The sequence below is a fragment of the Larimichthys crocea genome, chromosome X (assembly GCF_000972845.2).
Source record: "Larimichthys crocea isolate SSNF chromosome X, L_crocea_2.0, whole genome shotgun sequence".
Classification (NCBI taxonomy): domain Eukaryota; kingdom Metazoa; phylum Chordata; class Actinopteri; family Sciaenidae; genus Larimichthys; species Larimichthys crocea.
Window position 1 is genome coordinate 2253313 of NC_040020.1, and position 15438 is coordinate 2268750.

General features: G+C 38.2%; 1 protein-coding gene across 2 annotated transcripts in view; it reads right to left on the reverse strand.

Moving 5' to 3' along the window:
• The window catches only part of ctnna2 (catenin (cadherin-associated protein), alpha 2), a 290592-nt gene that overhangs the window by 57345 nt on the left and 217809 nt on the right, over positions 1-15438 (reverse strand). For both annotated transcript variants that reach the window (XM_027283799.1, XM_027283800.1), the window contains one exon: positions 12341-12493. In XM_027283799.1, the coding sequence (XP_027139600.1) occupies positions 12341-12493 (153 nt within the window). The remainder of the gene's footprint in view (positions 1-12340; positions 12494-15438) is intronic.

Here is a 15438-nt window from a genome sequence, read left to right on the forward strand (position 1 = left end):
CGTGCAAGTTGTGTGAGAAGGATATAGAGTGCTCTAATGCACTCTATATCCTTCACTGAGAATATCATTTCCTGTGGCTGTGTGCATTACGCTGACTACCATTTGAGAGCTATAGCATTTCTCTGTTTTTGATATAGTGCAAGAGCAGAAAATGGGACATCTATTCAAGGAAGGGCAGACACTGTGGGCTTATCATCATTATTACTTTTGACAAATAAAGATTAGATGAGGTCAATTATGAAGGAAACATACTGAATTGTTGATGCCATTTATAGAATCAATAACTACCTGAGGTTCATATTTGATTGTTGTGCGAACAAGAAAAAACATTTGTGAATATATTCTCCTATGTATCGTCCTTCAAATGTGTTTACACATTTCTATGCGTGTGTGGGCTCTCCTTGATTATTCCAGTGATGTATATTAAGCCAGAGTACGGCTACAAAATGACTGCATTGCTTAGTTATGAGTTATTGTTTGCAGTATTTCTAATCTGTAATAGAGGTCAAACACAATCGTGCAAATTGATTATAATGTTATAAACTGTTCAACGATATGCCATTGAGTTCAAGGTCATCATCTAATCATTTCCTTTACTAGATTTTCAGGAATGATTCTGTCCCCAGAACACAGAACATTAATCATCTCATGACTAATAATGAGATAAAATCTGTTTTACGTATAGTCTCTACATTAGAGACGACAAAAGGAGATATGTCTGGAGGTTCTGCACTTTGGAATACATCCTGGAAAAATGAAGATGATCCATGAATCAGAGGCAAAGATGCATTATGGGACATCTAAAGTGATATGACTAAGCCTCCGTGGGCACATGACATAATTAAGGATTTATACTGAGCTATATATCATATTATCATATTACCATAGGAAGTCTACTCGTTCATATCACGGAAGCATGGTGCTGTGTCAAGTCTTATTCCTCTTTTGCTTTCCCTTTTGTCATACTTAATCTTGTGTAATCCACTTAGTGTCACATCTGAATAACATGACAGGAATTCAGCCGTTCCTTGTCATGTAGCACCTTAACAGAAGCTCTCCCAGCTCACGTTGTTTTTGTCTCTGAGCTAAGCTTAGCTCCGCAGCAATTTATTTGGGCAAGGTTCGGTAAAATGTGTCACACAAACACCGCCACCAATTGGTGTATTCTGTAAGAGATAATGGACCCTTGAGTTGACTCCCCTAAGCCTGCAGGAGAGGGTTGAGGGCAGTCTTTTTGTGAATACATGCTTGATGCTGGTATAATTTCCATTTGTTTATCTCTCTTTTCCCCTTTTAGGGACATGGGAGATGTAACGCAAAGAATATAAATGTCAGCTCGAGGTTAAAGGATTGCTTGATTGCATCCTAGGGCACCGCTGTAATTCTTCCGAAGAAGGGCTGATGACCAATTCCCTCTGAGATACGTGTAGTGAGTCACAAGGAAATTAACAAAGAAGCCAAGAGGGAAATACTGGATGTCAGAGTATATTATTACAATCAAAATTACACAAATTAATTATGCATGTGCAGTATGTATATTAATGTTTTAAAGATTTGTTTGTTTGCAATGTATTTTTTTTGTTTGTTATAAAACTGTTTGAATGTCATTCGGTGATCTGTGTCCGATAAAACAAAAGCCCACAATAAACTGCATGTTATTATCTAGAAACCCTCCGCACTAGGACAATCCGTGGTGTTTTTCTGACTGCATTGAATTTATATTATCTCCTAGACATACAAGAAGGGAGGTGCTGAGTGCATACAGCTTTGTCCCACCCTCACCTGCCAAACTATTTCCATTTGTTCGATAACAGTAATGCTAATACTGAAAACTGAAGAGTAGTGTGAGATCCTAATGGTAGTGGTAGATGTCGGAAGAAGGAGAATAAGTACTTAATGTAAAAATATTCCATTAAAAGTAAAAGCTGGATTCAAACTCCTAAAGTAAGTACAAGTATTAACAGCAAAATGTACCTGAAGTAGCAAAGTAAAAGTACTTATTCTGTCTAATATAATATTTTACATTTTTAGAGTAGAGTGTTTTTGCAGCTGGTTTAGGTGGAACTATCTTATCCAGTGGTTCACGACAACAGGTCACGAGATAAATCTGTGAAACCACGAGATGATTATTCAACTCAATTCCATTCAATCCAACTGCCAGATGTAATCATAAAGTGCAATCACAGTGAAATTAGATAAGAAAGAGAATGCTCTGCTACAAACACTTGTATTCACCTTTTATTAATCTTTGCTTTTTTGTGAAATATTGAATCATTTTACCTTAGTGGGCCTCAGAGACTTTTTTAAGAGAAATCTTTTGGCTAATGTAGAATCACTGTTACCAACAAGTCATCGTCACATCTGCAAACAAATGCAACAAAGAGTCAAGCTAGAGGCTGTTAGATAAATGGAGTAATCATTTTCCCTTTGAGATATAGCTGCTTAAGTGAAGTACAAATACCTCAAAATTGCACCCAAATCCATAACTTGTACTTTTCCACCACTGCCGGCGATAGTACCATAGTATGGCTGAATAGCACACTGGAGAAAAATAAGCGATTATCCTCACATTGACTGGGACTTACCGGTTGTAGTAGTATTGATCAAATTACCGTACATCAAAGTTTCATCACGTTAATACCACCTTTAATACACTTCTGTCAGTAATGACTGCTGAGGGGAAAAACTCTGACACCAGCTGGTGGATGGATCGACTTTGTTTTCCTCTTAATGCTGCAGTCCTCACAGGCGTCTCAGATAAATCTTTAGCGCCGACGAGTGAATCTTTTTTGGCCTGGTAAAATTTTAACTGAACCTTCTTACACTGTTTCAATATTAATCTTAATATGTAATTGACCAAGCGGTCTACAGGTTTGTTCTTAAAATCTTGCTTTTTTTTTTGGTTAGTCAAGGTCGGAAAGTTTATACTCTTACCTGAAGAGGAATATTTGTCTACACTTTGTGATTCATATGTTACTGAAAATTACTTTCAATTATCTTTGAACTTTATTTGTGAATGTAGAACTGAAATGTGTCCGTGAGAGTAAGGGTTTTTCCTTCTAATGGTCTCTCCTTGCAAGATGTTCTGCAATTTGTGACGCAGGTTGCATGCAGCCATTGACTAGCACTTCCTTATAAATCACACACACCCTTCAACCCTCCCCTTACAGTTAGAGAAAACCTTGAATGGACAATGATAACTGTTTCCTGTGACGACTGTATCCCACTAAACCTAAAATAACATCTGCTGAATTAATTTGTCGGTTTAGTTCGCATTCTTTGAGCAGATGAGTCATTACAGGCTTGTCTTCATTTTAAAAAAATGTATTTTTCAGTTGCATCTGAACTCTTACAGCCCATATTTGAGAAATGCTGAACTGAACTTTCCTGTCATAGCCGAAGAACTCTGGTGATATCAGAATGGCACCTGGTCTCTGGAGATATCAGGGATATTGTCAGCATATTATACTCGCTTGACCTTAGTCTCTGACCAGAGATCCTCTTGCTCAGTTTGAGTCAATCACCTGGAAGTCAGATGCATTTTCCCCCCTTTTCCTGATAATGAAGCCTATTGTATTTATTTTTTATTATTTCTTTTTTTACACCCTAAACTTCAAAAATCCCTTTTGTGTTATTCCTCAGAGCCATGCTACTTCACAATTCTGTCTCTGAATTCTAATGTACCGAATTGACTGTACACTTTCTGTTCTGACATGCCCTGCGATGTGTAGATGTGTGTCCACTAGCCCATCTTTGATGGGCAGAAAAGTGCTGAGAGGCATGAGGAAAAAAAACACTCTTATATCAGCCAGTTGGTTGTGTAGAACTACTGTATGGTACAGTACTACAGGGATATATAGAAGTAAAAAACTTTGTCTGTACAAAAGCACCTTAGGCACTAGGCAGATGGAGTGTCTTGCTAATGTGGTCCCATCAAACAGTTTTTCTCTCTTTGTTGTGGAAATGTCTGTTTTTCAAGCATTTCTTTCATGGTAAACAATTTTCTCGCATCTCCTCTAGTGTGACTGGACAGTTCATGAAAAGTAACACTGATTAACACTAAGCTGAATTCAACTTGGATGCACTCATGGGTAACTAGAAAAGGGAATGGGGTTGCAGGAAAAAAGGGCACTCAGAAGAACTTAAGAGTGCTTTAAAATCATTAGAGACATTTCTTACTGTATGTTGAGATTGTCACTGTAGAGTAGCTGTATACTGTATGGACACACAATTGAGTGCATACATCATTGAGAATATATCCTGGTTTGACCTATTCCATTGTTTGCTGTCTTCTGTGCCAATGTCTGTACATCATAGCATTTAATATGGTAATTTGGATTGCAAGAATCCAAACGACAGAAGTCTGTTGTAGTGAGGTAACGTTTGAATATCTGCCTTCTTTTCTTTCTGACATTTCTTTGGCTATGAGTTTATCTTAAAATAACTCTGGGCACAGCATAGGTGGATTAGTTGCAGTGTGACGTATCTTTTTCTAGCCACTTCTCTGGCTACATCTTCCAAAGGCAGATTTCCATTGAGGCTAATAACTTTGAATGAAAAGAGAGGATTAATGTTGGCCTAAAGGTTTGGGTCATCACAAATAGACCTGTTCCAACAGTGATCCATCCACTTCCCGGTTAACTGTCCAGTAAAGTGCTTAATGCAGTGGCCCCCAGAATAATATTTACTGCTGCAGTCTGTCTCATGTTGCTGGGCCCTGAAGGCCAATTCAGTATTGGTTACATTCAACTTCGTATTGATTATGCATAATCACTGGAGGTATGTCTTTCTCCTTGACTGTGCTCATGTCCAAAGTAAGGTCACTGCTGTAAATCCAAAGTAGGAAAAGCTGATGAAGTTAAGTGAACAATCTATCTTAATGTAGCTACGTATGTACTGTACAGAGAAAGCTGTTCATGAATACAGCATTTTATTTCAGTGTGACCACACACATAACATACTGTATTCATGAACTAATTGGTGCATTTACAGCTCAGTGGATTATGCTGTTATTGCAGCATGTGTGACATAAAAAAATATATAAACCGCTTATTATAAATGAAAAATTCAATATCAAAACGAACAAAAGCAACTAAATTATTTGAGGGGCTTAAATAAAACATTGCAAAGTAGTTCACAGGGGTTCACATAAGATTCACATAATTGCACTACAAGGGAGGTTAATCATATTAAAACAAAAAAACATACCAAGACAATACGCAATATAGCTTGCTAAGAGCAATAACAGAAGCCAACCTCATCAAACAGAGTACAATGTGCTCATATACAGTAAAGATTTGTCTACCCATTAGGCAATTTTGCACTTTATTGGAGAAAACATTGCAGAGCTAGGGCTCTGTTAGAGAGGAGGCAGATATAGAGTAGAAACTGTCCTTCATAACCACAGCTGTTCAAGAGAAAGGCTCCAAGATGGAGTCCAGGTCAGAGAAAAACCTCATTCTGACATTAGAATAGCGATGGAGCGTAACGTCCTTTAGATGTCCAAGAATTGCTGGCACGTATACGTTCTCACTGCAGTGGCAATAAAAAGGAACCATGGTAACTTTAGAAGATTGGATATTCATCTTGTGTTTGAATTAACAAGAGCATATCAGTGTGGCAGCACTAATTTAATGGAGAGCTCGGCTTGCAGCATCAGTGAAATAAGCAAATACGAGGAAGTAAAAACGGAAGAATGGTGATGATACGTCCATGTCGAGTGGTGTTCAATGGGAAATAAATAGACGGCAAATCGTGACCGTTCAATGAAAACCATGTTGGATTATTTAGACTTATTTTCTATATATGGAATGTACAATTCTCTTCTGTTGACTCTTATAGACCAATGGAAATATGTTTTGTTACAATATGTATGAAGGATAGATAGAAGGAGGATAGCTCTGGATAAGTAATGTTTTGGGTTTTGAGCAAAAGCTAGATTACGAGCTGTGTGATCTCGCAGTCAGTGTCGGATGGATTTTTGCTGATTTCATTCTGAAATTGTAAAATACTTTTGATCAGGCTAATATGCTCTGTGGACAGCCTTGCTTTTGTTAGTTTACCTGCGGAGGTAGACATAAACAGTAGAAACGTTAGAACCATTTATATAAAACATATAAGTAAATAAAATTTAACTAATTTCTTAGAAAAATCTTTCTTTCACTCTCTACTGAAGAGTTCTAGCAATGATGTTTCAAGATGACAAATCTTTTTGTTTTTGTTTTTGTTTTTTACTGTACATTTGTAGTTAGACTGTTACCCTTTACCCTGTGTGTACTGTATTGAAATTTAAATGGATTTAAAATAAATCCATCCTAAAAAAAGTGCTAAACAAATGACACAAAACATGAACAGACAAAAAGTTAAATGAAACAGCAGTCTAAAAACTAGCACATGATAATGTGATAAATTTAACTTGAAAAACACTATACTGCATTAATTCCATTATATATCTCTTCCCAGACTTGATCAATAATTAAATACACTTCTGCTTCTGACTAATCCTCAGCCACAATAAATGTCTCCAGTGTCTCAAAGTAACTGCATGCAAATTATGAATTATACAGAGGTGATAAACAGTGGCATAAGAGACTTTGTACTGTACTCCTCTAGTCATGTGAGCACATGGTGAAAGTTAAATGGTGTGAGATAAAATTCCCACCTTTGTAAACCTAATTAATTAATGGTAATGAGATGAGATGCAGGAAACATTAGAGATGACATGGATTGTGTAGTGTTTCTGTTGTAGATCATTTGTGATACTGCCAGGTTTGGCTTACCAATAATATTCTCTGTCGAATCCTTCAATAATGGCCCGGGATATTCAAAGGTTAATTAAAAGTGTAATGTTCGGCTTATATTATTGCTCCAGCAAATCATTTCAATAATTTTAGATCATCATTTCTAATTCATCTTGGAAAAGGAATACTCCATTTCCATTAATAGCAGCCAGAATTGAGCAGTTGACTTGAAATATTAATAATTACAGTGATGCTTCTCAGCCAAATTATCTAGTCTACACTTTAAAACATTGGAAATAGATGATTCAGTAGTCCACACAGAAGTTGAAGGGACGATAGAACTTTTCTCGCGGCTCAGCACTGGAGCCTTACAAAAGTGTGTCTCATACACACCTTTAAAAGCATTACATCAGTATTACTGTATGTACTGTTGTTTTTGAGGATTTATTGGGTCGGCTAAGTGTGGATGAGTGGCTGAATGTGATGGACAGGATGGATGAGGACAATTTAAAAAAAGAAAGAAGACACACTGGGATTAATGACAGCAACATTAAAGAGCTGGAGAAGTCAAGAAAAAGGGCAAAGAGACAAGAAAGAGAGCCCACAGGGATTTATGTTTGAGCAGGCAGGGACCTCGTTGTGCCCTGTTGCTTCATCTCCTCAACTCTCTTTGCTGCTGGCCAGTCCACTGGCCCTTTATCTCCACCTAAAACACACAAACTGCACCAAAAATATGTGATGTAACTTTAGCTAGCTTGCAGTCTGTACTATCCACTGCTAGTGAAGTGCTGCTGTACAGAAACTCTCTACAGAGGCAAGAGAAATCGTGTCACTGATGGGGTATACATGTGTTTTGTCCCTGTAGTCTTACTGGTGTCCAGAGTACAAGGAGAGAAGATGCTAGAGTAATATCATTTCTTTTGGCACAGCATAGTCCACAAGTCCACCTTCCATACTTCGGTCCATATTGGACTTGAAACGGCCACCAAATCCAAATCCCTACAGACTGAGCTACATCTGCCCCATGTTAAAGAAACTATAGGTGCAGTAACCGGAGTCTTCTGTCTGTGTGCCAAACTGCCATCTTGCACTGTGGCAGTATAGAACCAATTAACATATTTGTTACCGTGTGTGAATGTTAGTGTGACAGGTTGTAAGTGGATGCACACATAGGCTGCGGCCATGTTGAGTGTGCAAATATTTGTATAAAAATAGAGATAAACACGGAGACGTGACAGATACGACCAATGTGAATGCGAGTCCTGGAGAACATTTCCCTGACTGTTGTAGGTTCATTCACAGATACATCACACTTCTTTAAGCGAGTGATGTACCCAGGTTAATAATTAGCCGTTTCATGTCACTGGTCAAGATATAATGAATATGATGTGATTAGGAGTGCCCCCAAGGGTAAACTTGACTAAGGTGAGCAGAGAACAATAGTGTTGGAAAGAGAGTTGGCGTGTACTGTGGAGCTAAATGAAACAAAGAGATGAGGATGGACACTTTTTTTTTTTTTTTGCAGTGATACTGTTGACCATGTCCAAACTTTAGGGTAATGGCATGAGACAGCTCCTTCCTGACATGACTGCAGTGACATTGATCAGGATGTTAATTACCCTAATATATTAAAGAACTTTGATTGTGGTGGTGCGAATAATAATGTTGACAGCAATGACTATGATATTGCCATATATATAGGATGGCCTTGAATGTATTAGCTATTTAGGTAGCAAGGACCAGTAATGTACATACTTGTGTTCTTTAAACTTTAATTTAACATGCACGTTCTATACTTTGTGAATATATAGTATTAGAATAGATGAGCCCCTAGTAATATCCAGAAGTCTCTTTAATACAATTTATTCTTAATGTATGACAGCTTAGTTCATGTCCAACCACACTGATTACTCATTTCCATCACTGGGCCAAAAAAAATTAAAAAATAAAGACACCATAACTGTAGCTTTATGGTCACAGCTGGAGATCACTAATAGGACTTTATTGACGAAGCGCCTCATCATCTCATGAAAGTGAAATTCGTATGCATGTGCTGCTCTTCCAGTTACAGTATCATGAACCTATTTAACCCTGCAGAGCTTTGGTGTACTAAAGGGCAGCGGTATGTCTCTTCCAATAAGTCTTCATTGACTCATCGACCAACAAGCATCCATTTGCAGCTTCTGCCTTCGAGCAAAGAGCTTGTTGAATTTGTAACATGCTTTACCCTCTAAGAGACCTCTGGTAGCTCAGTGAGTGAAGCCCATTTACTCCAACCCCTACCATGACACTGACGTTAATATGTTAGCAGCCCAACTAACTGTGAAACACCATGCGGCGTATGAGCCAGAGAGGTGTTATATGTTACATTTTGTTACAATGAGCCTAGTACTAGCCCAGATTGAGTCTGTCATTCTTCCAGATTCTCACTCTCAGGTTCACTGTGAAAACAGTTGGACATGAGTTTCGTAACAACCATGTACTGATCATTGCCACTCAAATCTCTCTAAACAAGCTGCTGTGATCCAAGTAATAAAAAACATACTATTTTTTAACCATTTTTTTTAAGACCATATTTTTAATGTTAATTTTACTGCCAAAATTAGTCACACACATGGCCCCGTTCTGAAGAACACAACCAAGAAAATGCACCCAATGATTATGCACCATATTCCTTCTAATAGAAATATCTGCGAACATTGATAGTTGGTGGTGTCCAATTTCCCCACAATGCTGGATATTATTAACTACATACAAGATGCCTTTTTTTTTTAAATAAATTAATTCACTCAGGAGTTCATGCTGGCCAACACACAAGCTTGCAATAAGCCAATTGGACAGCCAATGAGCTAGTCTCTGCTTCTCCTTAGCATACTGCAAGCAACTGCTGTGTACCTCACAGTTGCTGCATGCTTCACATAGCAAATCAACAAAAATGCACAGAGCTAAAGCAATTCAGCACCCCTCCATTCTTCCTTAGTGAGAATAATCTGCCTAAAATGTCCTTGGGCTAAACAAAGTTTTAACATTGATGGATGCAAATGACAGATTTGGAGTGTAGCATCAGTCAGATCCTCCCTCATCAGCAAACAGCTGGGGCAAGACCAAAAGGGCACACAAATCACTCACTCTCTTAGCTGATGTCAAAGGAAACAGCAGTGCAGTTTTAAGTGACAGTATGTTAAGAGAGGCCCACATAAAGGGTTCTGAAGCCTCCTTTGAAAGGGGCATGAGAACAAAAGGCGACGCCCACTGAAGGCCGGAAGAATTTATCAAAGGACTTTTCCTCCTACCCCACTGCAAGAGGGTATAACTAAAAAAACTAACTCTATTCAAACCCCTCATGAATACAAGAGATACAGTAGCAGATATATGGATGTTAATAGAATGGGACCAACCCCTTTTGAGTATTAGCAGAAAAATAGCACGAAGCTGACATGAGTAGCATAACATGGAATGTGCCTATGAATCATAGACACAATAAAACTGCAATAATTGATGTCTGTCTCTCACAGACATAATGGATCCTACTGTAGAAACAGTCATGGCATCACGTGTTTCCAAAGTACCTTCCCAAGATACCCCGAGTACCACGGTCAGAAGCTTTCTTCAAATTCATGGAAAACCTTAACGATTCCTTCAGTGTCCTCAATTAAGTAACATGGTTGTTCCACAACCTGGACCTGAACATCACAATTCCAAAATTTCGATACAAAATCACTTGTGCTTCTAGCACCAATAGGCTGAGCAGTGTGCTGCCGCAATAATTAGAGTATAGCCCCCAATTCTTGTTTATAAAAATGAGAGCCTCCTCCATAGATGGCATGTGGTGTAGGTAGAGGAGTTTATCAAAGGGTTCCTTTTACTGCCTGACAGCACCTCCACTTGAGGTGATCAATTACCCTACCTTCCGGAGAACAGCTTGGACAAGTTCCTGGGTCTCCTTTCTGAGTCATCTGATGGTTGGCCAGACCTTTGAGCCCGACCAAAAGCCCTTCACAGCAGCCTCTCTGAACTGCTTCCACACTTCTGTAACCGCAGAGGCTGCAGACCATCTGGGCTTATTCTGCTGATTCAGACTCCCCTGGGCTCAACCAAGTCTTCCTTTTTAAGCTTCATGTCTTCCATAACCACAGGTGTGTACCAGACTTTTCTTCAGTTGTTACTATGACAGGCACCAATGGTCTTTTGACCACAAATCTGAGCAGAAATCACTAGAATGGCCTACCCTTTGATTACGCATGTGCATCCTCTGTCAATCCAATAAAAAAATAACACTTCTCGGTTTTAGATCCAGCAGCAAATTTTCAATATGTGACACCTTTTGGTTATTTACCAGTCTTATTGGCATACAGAGGTCAGTGTGCCTGCAGCATGAGGCGGGGACATGAACTATATCTTACAGTTGCTGCAGGATTCTATCTCATTTTTTTTCTTTAGATTAAATTTGCATTCATAGTGGCAGTCGGACCTTTTCACAGCATAAATATGACTATTTGCTGCAAACCAAGTCAAAACAGACCACAGTATGTCTGTGTGTAAACAGACCCTCAGTGCCTGTAATGTCACAAACAATAACCACTATACATACGTAGATATTGTTAAAAAAAATCTACCTTAAAGCTTTATTTACAGTTGCTGTGATCATCATTTTATATCTTTAGAAAGGTGGTTCAGTGGAAACCAGGTGCATTTCTTTTTGATGGGACATCGAGTGTGTGGGACATCTTAAGTGCACAGCTAGTCATAGCAAAAAAAGAATAAAGTCAGTGTTGCGCGATGTGCATACACAGTTTGGTCAGAAAAGTATGTAATTCAATCAGCAGGTTAAAGATTCCTCTGTTATCCGGGAGTGTTTAAATCAGGCTTTAAGAAATAATGCTGAATTTTTGTAAGGTTGAACTGTGATTGCCTATTTGCACCATCGCACTAAAACAGAACGGAATAAAAAGGTACACGTCTAAAGATGCATGCGTGAACATTACTCAAGACCGGCTGAGCTTTGCACTCCAACCTGCATGGGCAGGCAAATCATTTCGAAAATTAAAATAAAAGTCAATGAGAGTTAAAGCTTCACGTCGTGGTTTGCTGTGTGATTTCAACCACAAACGTCTGCACAAACAGCTCAGAAGGAAGAGCATGTAAAGAAGAAGAATACATTAATAACAATTATCCACTGTCTTGGAGAAAATGTTAAAGCAAGAATATTCACAAGGTCACTGCAAGAGTCAAGAACATGTTTGTGTGAATAGAAGTGTATGTAAAACAATATTTTTCAAGTTAATTACATATCCGCTTCACAATGCAACACATTTTCTGTCGGCATTCTTTGATGCAGTTTCTCTAACAACTGTCAATTAATAAAAAACAATTATTTCTCACTTTGCATTTACACTTATTTAGACATATTGTTCTGACTTTTAGTGAGGAAGGTGTGTACTGGTTGAAGTCTTAATTCTAGGCACCACTGTGGTGACCTGACCTGCATAGCTCATATATTTGTACCCAACTTGCAGATGGCTATAATTTCTAAAACTGGTGAATAAGAATAGATGTATGTGCGTATACGTTTGTGCCCTTATGTATAAATCATGACTGACCTCCACCAGCTTGTTAGCATGTTCACGGAACACCTGGGCGTACTCCTTGACCTCCTTCTCATTTCCACTCTTAGCCGCTTCAATAAGCACCAACAGAGGCACGTTGGTCTCCAGGAAAGAGTCTGAGATGTGGTCCATCACTGCCTTTCTCAACTAGAACACAGAGAGAGAGAGAGAGGAGAGAGAGAGAAAGAGAGATGGGGAAGAGGTCATATTATTAATAACACTGCAGATGACTTCACTGTATTACATTTGGCAATGATTACATATCACTTAGCATTGTAATGAATGTGATGTAGGAACATAATGGGGTGGAAGGACAGTGAGAGAGGCAAAGCAAGAGGGTGAGTGGAAAAAAAGAGGAGGTGAACTCTCAATGGGCAGGAGTGTAAATTGCTTGTAAGGTGTCGTTTTTCCCATAAGGCCTTTTACTGGGGCAGACTTTGCAACTTATATCTTTGTTTATGGAATCATTTTGTACCAAAGTGGCAGGGGACCGGTTGTTTTATAAGACAGTAAATGGACCCTGATGCTACTCACTTGGATATCTGATGAGATGCCAGAGGGAACAGTACAGAAGCCACATCAGACAAGTCCTTTATCTTACACAAAGAGGGAGTACGTCACATGAGACCAGCACTAAGACAGATGAGGATACACTACAGGGGAAAGGAAGTGGATTCCTATGCATGTAGAATCACTGTTGGTTTATTTTAAGGCAACTCTTTAGTCTGAAAGCTACCGTCGTTAATTAGATTAGTATATGTCATGAATTTATTTAAATCTCTGCACCGCAAAGAGTAGAAGCACTAGTGGTAGGGATGTTGCCCTAAAACAGAAATCATTAACACATTTAATTCAGTTTACATTAGAGTATAGCGTATTTCATCATTGGTATATTGTGCGGTTGTAATTGTAAAAGTAACATAAAAATAACTCCAGGGTAGAGAAAAAAGAGCAGCATGAGCAGTGAAAGTGCTATATTAATTAAATTAATTTTTTTTTTTTCCCCAGATTTCTTGAACACATCACTCCCAATTATCAAACACAATTACCGTCTATGCAAACTAAAAGAGCATAAGTAGTGTGCACGTGACCCGTGGGTGAGCTAACACAGACAGAAATCTCTTTAGGGCCGTTTCACTTATCGCTTCTCCACACGATATATAAATGATGACATTAAAGTAAGAAGTGACACTGACAATAACAATGACGGGCATTAGTTTGACTTCTCTTCTGTAATTAGATGTAAAGCAAACATTGTGACCGTATTCCTGAATTAAACATGTTGAAACACCATTAGAGAGGGTATGAGCGATAGCTGTGACTGACGAGGAAAATCCATTTATCCAACAAAAAAAAAAGAAAAAAAAAAATCAAATGTAAGTCTGTCAGTCGCACTTAAATAACCTGCAGCAATTACCAACTTAATTGCCAGTCCACAGAGCGAAGGAGAACAATGGTGAATTATGCTTTCCCCGGGGCAGATAATCCATCACTATAGCCTCTGGAAAGAGACTAGATTTGGCCAGTCTAGTGGACATGACAGGTCTGCAAATGCTGTAAACAACCTGAAGCCCACACTCTCCTTTATCCAGAACTCTATAATCCCAGATCACTGATTTGATGAGCTGTGTACTGAGATGCAATGCGAGACCAAAACATCAGACATTTCTGAAAGGCTCATAGATTGTGGCGGTTTTGAATTGTGATTATTTCTTATATCTTTTTTTTTCACTCGCTGGAGAACAGACTTGCATCAGCTTAGCTGTGATTACCTCACCAGTGTTTTTCACTGCAGTAAATAAAGTAATGGAGTGGAATGGAGAGGTGGGAGTGGTGTTGAGCTGCATTTTGAATGTGGATAATTAATTGCCTTGCCCACAACCTATCACTGTGTCATAAATTAATACTAATTCTAATCAGGTTTTTTTTTGACTGTAGTGTGTTCACCCTGGGAAAAATTAAAATGGTAAGTATACTCAGAAATGTGAAAATACTGTCCTTTGACAAATATATGAAATAAATAAAAAAAAAAAAACAGAAACATAAGCAGAAAGTATCAGAATGCATTAATTGGCAAGTGGAAGGTTTAGAAATGGGCATACAGACATTTTAGAGTAGTGTGAAAATACATTTTATGAATGAAGCTAGAGCACATTTTAAAAACTAAAATGGATTTACAGGTTTAGTTAGTAAGTGTAGTAGATCATTTAAATGTTTCTATAGAATTTTCAAACCCTACGGAAGCCCTAAAGGGTCATACATACATACATTTTATTCCACCCGTTTTCCCGTGATAACGAGATAATTAATTAAATCATTGCAGGAAACATCAACTGCAGTCAAGTGAGCAGACGTTCGTCTTTTCCTGATTTGCCTGTATTACAGAATGTATGGCAAATGCATGTAGTCCAGGATACGGAGCGAGCAAACCTATTACGCCACTGTAAAATCCCTTCGATCCATAATTTCTGACAGAGGTTTATACACTTGATCTCAGGACCATCCTGACTGTTCACTCACTCAATAATAAATATATATAAAGCATATTTACTGTATCATTTTTGAGCAATTCATTCTCAGATTATTTTGAATTGAAAAAAGGCATTATGTGCAATATTTACTCTACTGTAAAATCTCTTGATCCAAAATTTCTGACAAATATTGCCTTTTGTATGTATGGCAAATGACTACATGCATTTGCCATACATCATTCTGTAATACGGGCGCACTTGAAATTAGGAAAAGACGAACGTCTGCTCACTTGACTGCAGTTGACATTGCTACAGTAAATGATGTTTCCTGCAATGATTTAATACACTAGACTATCGTTTTGTTTTCTCGAGACCTCGAATGAATTATCTCGTTATCACGGGAAAACGGGTGGAATAAAATGTATGTATGTATGTATCCGTAAAACTCATTATATACTCATGGAGAAAATATCTATATGATGACCGGAACAGGGTAGAAAGATTCCTTTAAGTTCCAAGTTGTTGTTGTTACTGACTTGCAGGTGTACATCAGCAGTCGATATCATAACATATAGGTGCAACTCAGATAGACAAAAGCAGATAATGAACAAATAAAATAAA